General features: G+C 42.3%; 1 protein-coding gene and 1 non-coding gene across 5 annotated transcripts; both read right to left on the bottom strand.

Annotated features, from left to right (window-relative positions):
* Positions 1-48: 48 nt before the first annotated feature.
* On the bottom strand, positions 49-16,695 carry uba1 (ubiquitin-like modifier activating enzyme 1). Of its 4 annotated transcripts, none has more exons than XM_034695610.1 (26): positions 16,477-16,695; positions 13,168-13,284; positions 13,004-13,062; positions 12,707-12,875; positions 10,459-10,593; positions 10,260-10,366; positions 10,079-10,169; positions 9,841-9,973; positions 9,659-9,756; positions 9,252-9,398; positions 8,718-8,894; positions 8,438-8,545; positions 8,267-8,347; positions 7,041-7,193; positions 6,287-6,452; positions 5,968-6,164; positions 4,826-4,890; positions 4,119-4,314; positions 3,620-3,694; positions 3,346-3,535; positions 3,163-3,260; positions 2,287-2,379; positions 1,963-2,154; positions 1,518-1,619; positions 1,332-1,432; positions 49-1,236 (listed from the first exon to the last, which is right to left on the bottom strand). In XM_034695610.1, the coding sequence occupies exons 2-26, from the start codon at positions 13,282-13,284 to the stop codon at positions 1,101-1,103; spliced, it is 3,186 nt and encodes a 1,061-aa protein (XP_034551501.1). In that variant the 5' UTR covers positions 16,477-16,695; the 3' UTR covers positions 49-1,100. The 4 variants fall into 4 exon arrangements, with proteins under 4 accessions (XP_034551501.1, XP_034551503.1, XP_034551504.1 ...); XM_034695612.1 differs by having other exon boundaries at positions 61-1,236; positions 3,163-3,248; positions 16,477-16,691; XM_034695613.1 differs by lacking the exon at positions 16,477-16,695 and adding an exon at positions 14,863-15,118 and having other exon boundaries at positions 61-1,236; positions 3,163-3,248.
* Positions 1,720-1,839, bottom strand: LOC117822187. Its single transcript, XR_004633142.1, has one exon. It is a non-coding gene; the product is annotated as a small nucleolar RNA U6-53/MBII-28 (small nucleolar RNA).
* Positions 16,696-16,777: the final 82 nt, after the last annotated feature.

Below are 16,777 nucleotides of genomic sequence, written 5' to 3'. Positions count from 1 at the left end.
AAATGTACAACAATGACAACCATGAAAGAAAAACAAAGACAAATTCAGTAATGTTTTTACATGTTTATTCACTATCACACTAAGTGCTCCCATTTCAAGATACATCTCATTGCCTTGTTCTTATACTGTGATATCTTTTTGGAGTTAACAAAGTAGAAAGAAGACAGTTTATGATCTAGAAGGTGTGTGTGCCAAAACCCTGTCCACCCCCACCCCCTAAAATAAAATAAACAATTAACAAAACACCTGAAATAAAGAGAGAACTGATGTCATGAGAGAGAGAGAGCCCGTCCAAAGCCACAGGGTGCTGGATGAGTTGGGTGTAGGGTCGCCTTAAACCAGGAATGCGGGTGTGAGATTCTCAAATTATTTCCTAGTCAGGGGAGGTTGTAAACTCGGGGGGTTGGCTACGTCTTCAGGTGTTTCTACGGCTTTGAATTCAGGGTCTCAGGCAGAGTTAAGGGCAGTGAAATGGCCAGGGGGGGGGGGGGGGGGGGGGGGGGCAATGGATTCTAAATGAATTTGACAATATTTCAGGGATTCTTGGCTGATCTTCTTAATGAGGTGCATCTTTGAAATAAAAAACAGTGATGTGGGACAAGGTCTATGAGACAAGGTTCAGAGGAAGGAAGAGAGCACGTAGATCGGAGGGAGAGACTGGATAAAAAGGTCCCTTCTTTTAGTGCTGAAGGCGAGTATGAGTGTGAGGGTATTTCCAACAGTAGTGCCAAGAGAACACTAAAAGGCTTAGATTTTACTCAGCGGAGAGGTTCTGCTACTCAGAAATACCAGGAGGTCCAGTGTACATGCTCCCTTCCTTCCAGTGACGCCCCTGTTCCCACAGCCGAGCACCAACTGGATCCCTAACACACATACAGGTATCCTTAAATCAGCTTACGGGGGCTATGTACACTCAGGCACAGGTTTACACAAACCACAGGCCTTAAAAAAAACTGATTGATCCAGTAGAGCTGACCTGGATCAACTCACCCACCCCAAACCCCCCCCTCCCCCACCTCAACTCCTCTCTTGAAACACCCCTCCCCTGGTCTCCCCCCCTGCAATCCCCACCCTCCCTTTGGGTGGGTTCAATGCAGGGCTCAGCGGATGGTGTATCTGACATAGGGCACTTCCACATCCTCATCTGACAGGTCATTACAGCAGAGCTCAAACACCAGCGCCTTCACGTGCTTGCCCAGCTTCTTTTTGGACACCTTAGTCACAATCTCTGTCATACTATAGAGCACACAGACAAAAAAGGTTGGTTTGAAAATGAAGAGAACACTCATATGGCTGAAAAATTGGTATTTGTCTGTTGATAGAATACTCACGGCAGGTCCAGTCTCTCCTTGAGTTTGGCAGCAGGCATGAAGAATGAATAGAGCATGGACACTCCCTGAGAAAGCATGGTGATCTCCAACTTATGCTCATTCTGAAAAAAAAGACAGAAGACATAAATATTAACTTTGCTGAACCCAGTCGTAATGTAGTAAAGCGACCAATCAGGGAGAACGTACTTTGAAGTAGTCCAGGAACTGTCTGAGTGTCATCTCCTCTCCATTAGGCTGCAGCCCTGTCACCTCAAAGCGATCCCACAATGACCATTCGATCTCATAGTACTGTAAAAACAAAGAACAAGGATTCAGAAGAACATCCAAAACACAGGTAGAGCTGTGCTTTGCAAAAATGCATTCAAAGAAAGGTTGAATTTTTTTTTTTTCTCCTCAGCACACACTGATACCATCAGCGTGAGAAGGTGAGTTGAACTCACTTGCACCCAAACAGATATTTCTATCTGCCTGGTGCATCAGTATTAGCATGGCGGTATCATCATTGGAGCTCATAAATCTAAGCACTACATCATAGCAGCTTTCTAAAGACAACACTTAACTTGTGTGTTAATTTCATTAATTAATCTAAGTGGCTCAAGGGTGAAGTAAAAAAAGGAATACAAGTGCGAACCTTGTGTCTGGGAGCAGCAATGGGCTCGGAGAAGGCGAAGAAAGGCAGGGCCAAATTCATGAAGCCGTTCTTGAATGTCTCCAGCTTCTTGTGTCCTTGGACGATTTTGATGAGCTCCAGGCACACCAGGCCGACCACAGCTGCTGTGGTAGTGGCGATGGCAGGAATGATCTTGCCTGCTATCAGTTTGCTCTGGATTGGAATGAAAGAGACAGGATATTTAAAGAAGTTGAACTAAGCAGTAAGACAATAATAAGTAGGAATTTCATATTTTTGTTAGCTCAACCGAAAGCCAGTGCCTTATCAAAAACATGTGCCCCCTACCTTGTGTCTGTCTGCGGGGGGAATGTCGTAGTTCTCTGCCCTCAGGTTGGATGCTGCTACGATGAAGTCCATGTGGAAGTTGGTGTCATCATCCTGTCAACAAGAGACCCACAAAAGTTACACATGCAGGGGGACAATAGTTATGTTCCCCCTAAGAACAAACCCTGAAGGACAGGCAGACATCCAGATTAACAAAGGAATTGTGCCAAAAACAAAAAGTAAATGAGTAATTTAGCAGAAAGAACATTAATGTTAAACAGGACAAACTCGTGCATCCAAACTCAAACCCTCAGTCATCCATCAAAGGAAGCCAGATGAAGGTGTGGACCCCCTTGTGAGGAAAAACCGACTGAACAAAGAAACCCAGCCTCCTTAAAAGGCCTCCCTCAGCTGATTGACACCAGCTGAGCGAGATCACAGGTGCTCCCAATGGTGGCTGACGAGGGAGGGAACCTGTAGACCAGGGGCCTCACGTACAAAGACTTGCGTGGATTTCCAACTGAAACATGGCATACACTCAAATCCAAAAAACGTTGTACGCACAGAAATATCCAGATGTATGAATCTGTGAGCAAGGATCAACAGCTGTAGAAATGTGGGTACGCCAGCCATGAAGTTGGCATGAGGCACCGCACATCTCACAGTCATTTCACTCTTGATACATCTGAACTTTGCCGTGAAAAAGAGTGTATGCCACGTTTTTGTGCGTTCGCACCCTTTGTACATGAGGCCCCAGATCTGGATCTCTTTGCTTCCAAACCTTAAACTTTACACACTAGATCCATAACACAATCAGTGCAGTACAAGGATGAACCAAAGAATACATGTATAATTCAAGAATTAAGAGAGCAATCGGTAAGAGGAAAGAGGGAGTACCTTCTCAAAGTCAATGGTGCTGAGTTTGAACTGGGAGGTCTCGGGAGAAGGCAGCTGGACCTTCAGCTCCTCCAGCCTGGAGTCATCTGATAACAAAACTGATCATTTATTAATTTGTGTCCCAGCATCAAGAAGGATTAGCTGACATTATTTTAAACTTGACAGTACAATCTTGTAACTTACCAACAGAGGAATTGCTGTTCTGCAGATCCTGGTCAGACACGTGGATTTTAACCCCTGAACGAGGGGTGAATACTGGCACCTTGACCTCCCCTAAGATCTTGACCACACCGGCACGATCACTGCTGCCCGGTATGCCGTATGTCTGAGCATACAGGTTGGCTCCTGCCAAAACATAGTCCATGTGCAGCTCCTACAAGAAATCAATACTGTCATCATCTTTGACATTGATAGAAAATTATACATATGTTTATAAGAAACTAACACCTAAACTTACATTGCTAGTGCTGAAATCTAGTGGGTGAGGACACCTCTTTGGGCCAGACCAGAAGGGAGCACCAGAGCTAGTGAGCTGAAAGACACAGAACAATTACATGCAAAACTTTCAAAAGTCAGATACGTTTGTTGTTTAAGAAAGATTTACAGACAACAGCAGTGAGTAGTTGCATGAGGAGAGATGTACAAAATGCAAAAACAAAGGCCTCTAGAGGGATTTAGATTTTACACTGAGGTTGAAGTTTAGTTAATCCCTCAATCAACCTATCATATTTCACGAACAGAACTGATCATACCAAAATTACATGCGACTACACCTCAAGAGTCATGGCGGACAGAAAAGAAAGCAAAATGCTTTATGTGGAAATTTAAATCTGTATATATCAAACTGACAAACAAATTAATACGATGGGAAAGGGTGATGTGTTGTCTACATGAAAGTAGGTCAGAATAACAGACAGGAAGCTCAACATTCATCTTGCTGTGAATTTAGTGTTTACCTGATCTGGGGGGAAGTTGTGCAGAAGCTGGCGGATGTTGTTGCTGTACTGGACCTGCCAGTGGTTGCGTGCCCAGGCTACACAGTCAGCCCAGCTGTGGGGGCAGTCTGTGATAAGACTCTTGTAAACAGCCTCCAGCACCTCCACAGGCTGAGCTCCCGGAAGCTTCAGAGTACGCTCCATGAACTTTGGATCTCTGCGGAGATCATAAACCTTATTAACTGGTAATAAACAACTGAGGAGCGGCCAGTTTCATTTGTTACATTGCCAGCAGGAGCAGTTAAGGAATTGTTATTAGAATTGTATATGCATGTCATCTTTGATGAACATTTCTTTTCTATATATATTATTGTTGAAATTCTTGTACTATTGCTGTAACTCCATGAATTTCCCTGTTGTGGGATGAATAAAGGAGTTTCTTATCTTATCTTCTTATCTTATCTTATCATTAAAAAAGGCAACCTCTTGATATCAACGCCTTTACAGACTGATGTAGTTAATTAACCAGCTTTACAAGGACTTGAAGGATCACCCAAAACTCCCCTAAGGGTAAGAAGAGGATTTTTGGATGAACTTTCAGTCAAAGAAGTCTGTTAGTAAGCTTTTAAATGCAAAGAAAAATAATTTTCTAGTCCAAATAATTTTCATAATGTATGTGGGCTAACAGCGGCTGTGTTGAACACAATAGTAGAGTTAAGTCAACTCACGAGAGGTACTGCAAGGCATTCTCTGGTGGCTGTTTGAATAGTCCCTCAAACTCATCACGGGCCCACTGAAAAGAAAATGTTGAGAAAAGATTTAAAAAAAACACTCAATCCACTGAATTAGAGGGGCAGCGTTAGTGTATATCTGACAGATTAAGGGCACACGAGGCAATCTGTATCTGTATCTCGCCCTGCCCTCTAAGTCCAGTTTCATTAGCTAGTGATAATGCTCCACACTAGGCAGGTAAGGTACACTTCCTCGGCTAAGGCACGGTTGGAAGAGGTACGGTATAGATGCCTATGCAAGTGCACAAGTATTGGCAGACAACAATGATATAATCGCCCCCATCAGTGCCTTGCATAATAGATATTAATAATTGATGATAACTTTATTTGTCGGATCATAAGACGTGGAATTGTCTCTTAGAGGTCTACACTTCATCATGCCAGCTTCCATTAACGGCAGGAGAAGGGGAGAGGAGACATCGCCCAAACTTAAATTTCTGTCATAGAAAGACAGTAAAAAAGTGATTCCTGGGCTGGCAGAAGGAGAATTTCTGATAAAGTAGAGTTTATGCGCGAGCACATCATCAATCAGCAGTCTACCACAAGCTGATCAGGATTAAGTCTTTATTTTTTTATACCAAGAATGAAACGGTAAGACAGCTCCATAACCCTACATGTCTAAATGAGGATATTCTCTCTCTTCCTCTCAGTGCAGCTGGTTGGCATCTACATACTGCCTCTCAGTGCATTATCATATCAATAAATAATTCATTTAAACATTAAAATGTGTTGGATCATAGCGTCATGGCTCAAAGCCATGCATGTGTGGTATTACTAGGTCAGACATATGTGCAAGAGGTAGGCCTAATCGTGCTCAGGCCCAGTTAGGCCCGGGGCAATGCAAGTGCAAGCCAGTAGGGGACAGGGGAGGGGGGATAATCAGGCTTCGGCACGGCAGAGAGCAACTGAGCCATTAGTGTGCCCTAGTGCAGTGTCATTATAAAGACAGGGCCAGGAAAACAAAGGCCTAACCTCTCCATTTAAAATTAGCATGCACATTTATCAGTGATGGTGACATTAAGTTTTTATGCGTTTAAATTAATAATTGAAATTCACTCAAAACAATAAACCAAACTGACCTGGAGTGTGTGTTCGATGGCATTTGGGAAGTTCTTGAGAGTGCAGATGGGGATGGACTTCTCAGGTGGGTCTTGGCTGGAGCTGTATGACTCTGTGAGGAAGGGAATCACAACCTGGACATTTCCTTTGGTGCCGAGAGTACCAGACTCCAGTAAGGGTTTACGGTAGTACACACACCTCCGATCCATGTACATACCTAAAAATAGAGCACAGAATTAATGCTTGAATAAAAAATAATTCAAGTCAAGTGCATTTGATTTTCAAAGGAGGTAAACACATTTTTTTTTAGAAACTCATCAGATAGTTGCTGACACTTACGAGCATCAACGTTATCCAGTGCATTGGCCACTCCATCAAGGCTCTCAAAGAAATCGTCGTCGTAGACCCTCTCTGTGTCGGGGCCCACCCTGTTCTGGTGACCAGTGATCCTGATGGAGGGGTTCATTTGCTTCACTGCAGCAGCAGCAGTGTCACTCTTCATTTTCTGTTGCCAAAATGTACACCAAATTATTGATACTGAGCAATCAAATACCAACATTTGCACAGCAACTGAACCAAGAAATCTATTTCACAGATTTATTTTTAGTTTCTTTCTGTGGTTTTAATACTGGATTCAACAAAGTTATCTAAGAGTTATTTCAACTAACAGCACAATGGGCAGCTGTGTGTTCCTCCTGCAGTTTCTTGTGAAACATAATGTCACCCCTGAATTGACTGTGGTGAACAATATCGTGAAACATTAACGGTCTTCAAATTCCAATCTGCTCTCGGAAAAGTCACTGCGCTTCGTTTATCACCACATGAAATAACCTACACTCTAATATAACAATGAGCCACTGTGGCCCAAATGCATGTGGTTTCCTCCATCTAATATAGTCCAGTTACATCATCCATCAGCAGAGGTTAAATGAAGTGCACCCCAGAGAAGTTGCAATGAACACAACATATTATACTGAGTGCAGCAAGAAAATAATGAATTCAGTTAACCAATAAATGGACAAGCTGTGTGACATTTCACAATCCTCAAAACAGAAAGTTTAAAGCAAATAATAATAATAAGAAGAACATGTACCGTAACATCTGAGGGTCTGAAGAGGAACTGTCTGTTGAGGTTGGACTTTTCTATGGTGTCCATGTCAGTCACAATGACCTCACCCTCACCACCGGCCAGGCCAATCATGGCGAAGTTCTTCAACAGCTCACAGCCAATTGCACCAGCTCCCACCTGGAATGGGAAAAAATACACCTCTGTTAACAATCAGCGTTCTTATAAAAAAACTTCTCTTTGCTTTGGTCAGCCCTGTGGAGGTGGTGGCTGACAGGAGAATTATGGCCAAGCTGTTGTCTCTGATGGACATTATATATATATATATATATTCTTGTACTGTACACCTTCTCGTTTGCTGCTGTAACTCCATGAATTTCCCCGTTGTGGGACAAATAAAGGAGTATCTTATCTTATCTCATTATGATCTTTTCTGATGTAGCATGCTTGTCAAAGGGAATAGCATGTTAAAGAATGACACTAAAGGTGCATTTCGACAAAGAGTTCCGGGGTCTTTTAGCCCCCAGAACTACTTTCCCCAGAACTAAAAGGTTCCTGTGCCCCAATTTTTGTCCGCGTTTTGATCGTGGACTGAAGACCCGGGTAGATTGTGCAAATCAGGCCAGTGGCGTATAGAGAAAAACAATTATATTAAATATTTTGAAATCTTAATAAAAAACTAAATTAGTATGCATTCCCAGGAACTCCCTTTGTGTTTCAACAACTGTGTAAACTCAACAAACACTGTTACGTTCAACCGAAAGTCCTTTTCAAGACCGTTGAAAAGTATTACCCCCAAAGCAGGGTCTTTTCAGGGGGAGATTAACTACCCCTGAACTAAATTTAGACCCTGGTTCCTCTGGTTCCGAAACACAGGTAGTTCAAGGGTAAAGTCCCTAGTTCCGGGGTAAAGTTCTTGCAGTTGAAAATGCCTTAAAATAACACACTTGCAAACAAATCAAAACAGGGAAAAAAATAAACAGCCTTCCATTAAAACTTGATATCCAATGACCTCTCAGTGTCTTTAAAACTGGTTACCAACATGTACTGTTGTCATTTTCAAAAATACTTTCCAAAAGTCCACTGTAGTGTTTGGCTGTGGATACACTGACTGTATTTGGTGTTTGGCTCAATTTGTTCGAAGACATTTGTTGACAATAAAACAATGAGTATCACTAGACTTATCTTTCCAATCCTCCTTGGTTACAGCATGCCAAAGGAGGTATTCGGTCATTTTCTATTGGCTAACTCACCAGGAAGTAGCGCTGCTTGCCGAGCAACTCCTGCAACTTGGTGCCAAACACAGCAATCTGTCCGTCGTATCGGCTGTTCCTCTGGGGAAAAATAATTCAGGCCAGGTTTAACACATAATTTGTCACCCTGATGGGCATCAGTCATCAGTATAAGCGTGTGGATAATCTTACAGGGGCACACTCTTCCTCTGTCAATATTACTCCTTCCTCCTCGGCCAGGCACTCCAGGGCATCAAAGTACAGCCACTGCATTATGGGCATGAATTTGCCTGTGCATGCCTAAAACAGAACAGAGCATGTTAAAATCTTAAAGAAGCACATGTGATAGATTAAGAAGATGCATGTGGTTTGACAGGTTACAGCAGTACATGTCCGGGCATGTCCAGTAACATCACTTCAGCATTAAGTATGACTAAAATTTAAGAAGACAAATGACTTCATGGTGACCTACCTTCATCACTTCCTGTGCAGCCAGGCCCCCAATGAAGGCGTTGACAGGGGCCAGGTCACCGGCAGCAACAAAGGACAGTTTTTTGATGAGAGCGTCATCCAACTGCTCCACCTTGGCTGAGCCGGTCTGGGCAGAGTTCACCTCTTTGGTCAAAGCCAAAAACTCGTCACCATCAGCCTGAAATACACACAGTTCAGCATTTTATTAGAGGCAATCAAATGTCACAAACTGTAAAATGATTAAATCAAAATCACTGACCATGCATATTTGGTATAAAGGTTACTTAATGGAGTATATAATCATTCAGTGATTATTTTTGCATTCAGTGAAAGGATGAATTACGTTATTTAATTAAGGAATTTTTTTTCCCCCTTACTGTTTTCCTAATTACAAAATAAGAAAAAAAAAATCTAATAAGATAAGAATGTGGCTGATGGGCATAATAAATATATTTAAGCCTCATCCATAATTAATAATAACACGCTATAGTACTAATTAACACCATTCTGAGAGTTGTTGCTTTTTTTTTTTTACCTGACTCCAAGGTGAAGGAAGGTGGTTGTGTTTCTTCTGGAAGGCGTGGATAGCCTGGAAGCCCACATGCAGCTGCCCTGGACGATCAAACTTGGCAAAGTCTGTCATAATGAACTCTGGCTCAGCCATGGAAGAAGAGATGGATTTCTGGAAAGTACAATACAACACATTTAGGACGTACTTCACGCTGAAATCATCTCCTGGAGAGGAAAAAATCTGATTATTTGGTGGCAACAGTATTGTCATGAGGTTAAGTGTTTGCATAAGATATCCTTTTTTCCTTCCCGTCTATCAAAGAGAAGCAAAGGAAGACTCTTAGAGGTCTAAAATTGAGTAAACTGTGTTTTTATAGAAATGCTGCTATGTCAACCTGACATCGTTTGATGGGGAAAATTGCATCCACTTACAAAAGCAATCTTCTTGGGCATCTTGACCTGGGAGACGATTCCTCCTCTTACATAGTCTGTGAAGCCAGCTGTGTCACAAATGCTGAAGGTGTAGGGACCTGCACAGAGAAGATGTTATGTTCATTTGTCATCAGAGGAAGAAAAAGGTGTATGTCTTTTTCCTGAATGAAAAGCATCCTTACCCAGAACTTTAATTTCCACTGGCTGGCAGCCATTGAGCTCTGTCATACCCTGGACCTCTGTGAAGGTGACATAGTCTCCACTCTCAAAGCCATGACGAGTCTCATCCAGACACGTCACAACCCCTGAATTGTCCTGCAGAAAAAAAAGAGTGAGCAATGTGTATAATGAGTATAATGAAAGGTTTTCTCATCGCAAATTTCAAGTGGTTCGAATATCATTCTGAGCCAAGTGACTCACCTTTGTGATCATGGAAATCATAGCACTCAATGGCTGCTCTCCATTGGTGTCATACACTACCATCTCCTCACCGAAGTCACAGAAGAGCTGGCTACAAAATCAAACATGAACATAGATATTAGATAATATTCAGACAGATAAAAACTGCATGAAATCAAGTTAACTGATGTGAGGTCATTACCCAAATAGACCACGAGTGTCTGCAATGATCAGCTTGATTCCCTTGCTGTGGCAGAACTCTCCCAGCTGCTGCTGCTCTTCCAGATTAGAGTTGGTCAGCACTACCACCTAGGTCACAAGACAAACATTTTTACCACCATGACTTATTTTTCCTTCTGTATGCTGTAAGGCTGGGACATGAACTTCTCTCCAATATATACCTGGAACTTGGTCAGGTAGTCCTCGGTGAGTACTCCGGTGTGGGCAGTCACGGGAACGTAGTTGTTGAGTTCAGCCAAACGATGCTGACTCACCTCTGCTCTGTTCTTTCCCAGGTCCTCCTCCCGGAGATAAAACTAAGCAAACAAAAATAAAACAGGCTGTCAGAGCTAACTTGAAAGGGTAAATAGAAAAGAAATTCAGCCAGCAACAGTGGATTAATGCCGAGTGGAAATCTAAAGGAAAAGAGAGACCCCACTGAGACACAATCTGTTAAAGAGTAAATATATCATCCAGCCAGGCAAAGGTTGTCAGGTTATTAAAGTTCTGTGTCCACACAGATATATTAAATCAACCTTTTTTATCTCCTCGTTTGGTTGTTTTTCAGATCTTATCAATCCCAGAGATCATTTCGGTCTCATTAGTCTGAACATCTGCTCTCCTACTTATCTACATGATTTGTTTTTTCTACTAAAGAAAATAAATAATTACCAATAACTGGCTCAACCAACGTTCAACATGAGCAATATGATTTTCTTTGAGAGACAGGTGGCTTGCACACAAATCTGCTGCATAACACTGGACTATGTCTCACAGGCATGTGTCATTGTTTGTGACTATTTAAAACCACTAACGTCGTGTTTTCACAGCATCTGCTTTCAGATGAAAACAGTTTTTCTTTCAGACTTTGTTTGAAGGACAGTCAAACCAGAGGGTGGGGGATTTGTTTGAAATACTTTGCCTCTTGTAGACATGGCCTGGCTATTTATAGACTACTTCCTATAGAAGATAGATGTTGCGCATAGTAAGTGACAAAAATACACAAAGGGTATCACAGAGAGCTTGAATGAGAACTGAGAGGGAACATTGAGGCACAGGCCAGTAGTGGAAATAGATGCAGGAGGTTAAAGTCTGGCTAGATCGTCACAGATCCAGTTCTCTTAATCATTGTAGACTTTTGTAATAAAAGGGGACTCAATTGAACCTTCTGACTTAACACCAGAGGCCTATGCTATGATGCCAGTTCAACAAATTCCAGGTATCTTTTGGTTATCTGGCTTCACCAACCCTGACAGGGGAGATCTCACTAAGCTTAACCTCATTATCTACCTAATAAGTCAACCTAGATTTACTCTGAGTATGTTTACATGGAGGAGGCAGTGAAAGCAACATATGACCAACTGCAGACATGATCAAGTCTAAATAAATCAATCAAAACAGTCCGAACAAATAAAGACTTATGCTATTTTCCCCGTCATTACTGCACGATAGATTCGACTATGATAATTCCCTTTTACCCCCTGAAACAGATTGTTTTAATTATTATTCTTGTGGCGTGTATGACAGTTTTAGTGATGATATTTAAGCTATAGCCCGGGCCAACTCAAACAGAGCAGTATAGGGATAATAAAATGATTTCAAGCAATGAGTTCTCTTGATTTTACATCCAATTACTACAATCATTTTAAGGCTCCAGTGTTACGTGGAAGCATGATGTCCGAAAAGAACAATCAATAACTTTCATTAATTATTTTTTTTAATGTTAAGTCACACACGTTGGCAAGGTTTCCACCCAGTCTCTCCCATCTGACACAGTTCAGTTTCACGATCAAGTAAATTAATTGATCAGTGGGTGGAGTTTTTGATACTGTTCTCATCTTGAACGTAACCTGCTATAGAACAGGTTAAGTGTTCAGCATGAGTTAGAGGAAAGATCTACCCCGGCAGGAAGAGAATCTCCTTCATATTACAGTAAACCCAGAGTTAACCCTGAAGTTACCTTAATAACCACAAATCCTGCTTGGTGGTTTACCCCCTGCACGGTCTACCAACGCCTTCATCTGCCTGGCTTTAAATAGACACATCAAAAATCGGGGTCTCAGACTGATAACCTAAAACAATCACCCCACGGTACTGATGTCCTAAAACAGGCTTTGGCTCTACTAGGACTATGACCCAGGAAGAGGCCACCCACTGATGAATCTGGGTCAGCCCATGGTTAGCAAGGGTGGGGGTGGCTGCAGCGCTCTTTTTGGATGGCACAAGTATAACACCAGTGACTCAGATAAAGGATACATAGCAGATAAAGCCCCCCTGCAGTTTAAAAATCAGGCTTAAAGGAAATGGCATAAGAGATGAATCTCCAATAAAAAGCACAAAGAATGAAGGAACCAATGCCCTGTTGACTAGATATTAAACATCACTGATGGTGATGACAAGGTGGGAATACATGTGCCTGCTCCTACACACCTGAGAAGAGAGATCTCTCCATTCTGCAACTCCTTGGTCGTGAACAGAGACACTTCTAACTCCTCCCAGGATCACATTCTTAGCAATCTCCACTCCAAGACCTCTCATACCAGAGATGAGGACATTGGAGTTTTGCATGCGCTTCATAGCATCATGGCCCAACACGTAACTACAAAAGAGAAAAAACACATTTGGCTCAATCATGCATTGTTTATCAAATCTGCAAAATAATGGAAATTAAAAATTGATTTTTTTTTCTTCATCAGGTCAAAAAATTCAAGAAGTTTACAAACTTACAGTTGTCTGGAGTACAGGCCTTCATCAATCTCAGCATCATTGCCATTCTTAGCCATGCCCTAGGGAGAGGACGAGAGAGGTTGCAGTCAGCTTTATGTATTTTTTTCCCACCAAAAAAAGTGCATTGTGTTTGTAATAGAGCAAGTTTGTGTATGATCACTTACGTTGGCAGGTGTGTGAGATAGATCAGTTCTGACAGAGTTAGAGGAGGAGCAGTGGGATCCCGTCTTCGTCTCTGTTCCTGACAAGCGACGCTTCTTGGACAGCGGCGAGCTGGACATCTGTGCATCAATACATACTGTTAAAACAAACCACACAAAATCTCACAGCCAAAAAACTTTCCTTTCATTGGCTCATTGTTTCAGAGGAACATAATGCAGTAAATAAAGATTATCTGTAAGTTTAAATTAAATTTGCAAAAACAGATGACTCTGTTTTTCTACATTTTCAAAAAACATATTTCTTTCTGATATAGATTGCTAGTAAAGTTGCATTTTCAAGATATCTCTGATTGGTCAAGTCATTTTGACTTAGTCAACGCCACCCAACCTCAGTTGATTGATAATACCAAAAGCTAGTACTAGAATTATTATTATTTTTTCATAAGTGAGTTAACTGTTTTTGCAAATGAACACTTCATATATAATGCAATAAAATAAAAAAACAGTTTTTACATGTTATTTTTTTTTCAAAATTCCAGGTATTCGAAATCACACACAAAGGGTTAAGTATGTAGTTCAGTGCTGTCTGCATCATGAGTATCTAAGGTACATGCTACCCAATCCCCTTCATGCTAAAGAGAGGATTTCTAGTCCAGGGAGCAGCTGGGCTGGCTGCATGCCAAACACAAATCTGTTAGAAAACGAACTGAGCCTCGGAAGAGACATGAATAGCAGCATTATCAGCTCTTTTCATGCTCAGAGACAGCACTGGCTTGTTTATGTACTTCCATTGTTCATTATACCGGTGTTTAAGGACGGTCAAAAAGAGCTGAATCATTAAAACTTCACTGCGGTAAAGTGACACCTCGAGGTGGCTTGCAGGTGTGGACACAGACACACAATAACTACTGGAACTGGCCTCCTTTACGAAAGATCCAAAAAGGGCGTTGAGTAGCAGAAAGAATGAGTGAAAATATATTTTGTTGTCAGAATAATCCGGCCTGTCCCAGTTACTTCAGGAAGTGAAACAGGGCCGCAGTCTCTTGAACACAATCCCACCGCATAGAAAACACGAGCAGTTTCCGCATCCATTGCAGCTGGATTACCTCCACAACCCTTCCCACGACTTCACATAATGTAAGGCCAAAATGGTGTAGCAGTCGGCTATGAGAAGGCCGTGGTTTCATTCCGACATGAAGGGTTGCTGTTCGTCGAAAAATGAAGGCGTGTAGCATGATACAGCAAAGCATCGGTACTTGCAAAAAAACCTAATACCTAGCTGCTAAACCAATAGAAAGCGTTTAACGGTTCGGAAAAGGTGGATCGATTAACGGTTGAAGACACACAAACAGGCAAACACATCGAGTACATAGCGTGGCATTTATCTGATAAGTTAATTCACAAATGGACACAGAGAGGACATGAATAAGTTAAAAGGAAGAAAACAGTAGCCTCTCCATTAGCGTCTCGGCCTAGGCCCAGTGCGGAACACAACTTCACAAGCTAGCAGCTGTAGCTTTAATGCAACCTGCTCACAAAAAGACAGCAACCGGTTTATTTTGACAGCTCCTCTAACAGCACGGTGTAATGATTCGACGCCCAACAACAACCAACATGTAACTTCGTCGCGGATTACATTCATTTTGGGAGACTAGCCATTAAGAAGACTCGTGCTCCATTGATATCTCTTTTTCTTACCAATAATCCTTCTCGGTCCCTTCCCAATGCGAACCCGCTCCTCTCCCGCAGTGTCTATGTATATATATCAGAATGGACGACGGGGAATTAAAATTGGACGTTTTGTACAAAGTAAAAGAAACGCGATGCGGGATTAGGAGGGTCTCTAACACTGTATTGTCGAGTCACTGAGTCTCTTCTATGTAATTGCGTTGCTGGCTGGCTTTGCGACTGCAGACGGGAACAAAACCAAAATGGCAGATGGAGAGAAAGGGGCGGAGGGAGCTGTGACGCAGGGGCTAAAATATTCAACAGGAAAAGGGTTGGCTGTGCGCATGCGGGTCAGCCGAGCTCGTTGCTGATTGGCTGATACTAAAGCCAACGCGCGTTAGTCCCGCCCCCTGCTACCAGAAGACGCATGCCATGTATATTACTGTACAATGAACTGCAGGACCTCTAATAGTTGATGAAAGAAACATGTTACGATTCTACTATAAAACAAATATAATTAACAGCACTGAGGAGAAATGAAAAGTTTAAATACGGACAAGTCAGTGTAGTAATTACAGCAAAAACAAAGCAGAAGGAAAACTAAAGATAGCAGCATCTTTGTCTCAGTGATAGGCAGACGAGTTTTCTCGTGGAACAAAACAAGCCACAATTAAAGACTCAAATCAACCTCGAGTGAGGCCTAATAGTGCACACACACAATGCAACGAAGTGCTCATCGTTATGATTGTTTTCTTTTTTCCAAATTCAACCACACACACACAAACACAAATGGGGCTGTAACGATTAAGTCAGACATGGTACACATTATTACACACAACTTGATAGCTCTAGTGATGCTGAACGTCTTGGCTCCCTTTTAGTCACATTGAGGTTAAGGGGTGAGCATTCCTTGCAGAGGAGGAGTATTGGGGGAGGGGGTTGCCTGGCAAATGACAAAGGCCCAGGAAAAAAAGAGTGGGCCGCATATTCTCGGGTACACATGTCGAAAGGGGGGGGGGGACCCTCATCCTCCTGTTGTATGCTCTGCGAAATGTTAAAATGGTACAGAGCAAAAAAAAAGGCATGGGAATTGCATTGAATGTCACGTTTTGCATGCTGCCCAACTTGACAAGCTTACGCTAGGGAGGGAGAAACTAACCAGTGTACCGTTATTGTGGTAACATCGATGTAATGCTTAACCACAAAATCATATATCGATATATTGTTAGTTGGTTCTACCAAAACGCTGCGTGATGCACTTAGCTATAGTGTCTGCCTCTCACTGCTACCTCCATGTAATGTTTGTAGCCAACTAGCTCTCACGTTATTTATAACAGAACACAAATTAACAACATTCTCGTGCACATTCAACGACCTAATGTGTGGTTTAGAGTAAAGAAGTACGTGACAGTGGTTTGATAGCAGTGGTTAGCATTGACGCACACATGAAATGGTTTAAATAGCCGACGGAACTAACATTATCGACTACCAGATGAAACGACTGCGTAGTTATTGGCCTGAGAGCAGCAGCTAGCTTTCCTGCTATCTAGCCACCCAACGACTTTTTTTTAGCTACCGTTAGCCAACTAGCTGGGGCTAACACTACAACCAAGAAGGGAGCTTACACAAGTGTACAGAACTTACCACATCCGATATTACTCGGCCTGTTCTGTAGTGTTAAAATCAGCTTGTATTTAAGCAAGAAAAACCAACAGACAACGTCACTACGGACTGAATACTGCCGCTGACTGCAAACTGAAAAAGTGTGTCAGGGTGTCTGCTGCTGGCGGGCTCTCTGTGTGAGTTTTTCCGATAGACGGCTGCCTGCCCGGCTATTCCCGAACCGTTTCCCCTTACTCTAATTCAGCTGAAAGCAAAGCAAAGCAGCAACATGTGCACGTTACAGGAACATCCATCACACTGGACTGGAGGGTCCATTGAACAA

This window comes from Notolabrus celidotus, chromosome 11 (assembly GCF_009762535.1).
Source record: "Notolabrus celidotus isolate fNotCel1 chromosome 11, fNotCel1.pri, whole genome shotgun sequence".
NCBI lineage: Eukaryota > Metazoa > Chordata > Actinopteri > Labriformes > Labridae > Notolabrus > Notolabrus celidotus.
The sequence above is the reverse complement of the archived record's forward strand: the minus strand, read 5'-3'. Positions and strand labels throughout refer to the sequence as shown.

Coding starts and splice junctions, on each gene's coding strand:
- uba1 (XM_034695610.1), bottom strand. CDS start 13,284: ATGTCCAGCTCGCCGCTGTCCAAGAAGCGTCGCTTGTCAGGAACAGAG. Junction 13,063..13,167: donor TATCTCACACACCTGCCAAC/GTAAGTGATCAT, acceptor TCCTCTCCCTAG/GGCATGGCTAAGAATGGCAA. Junction 6,453..7,040: donor TCAGACCCTCAGATGTTACG/GTACATGTTCTT, acceptor TTTTGGCAACAG/AAAATGAAGAGTGACACTGC.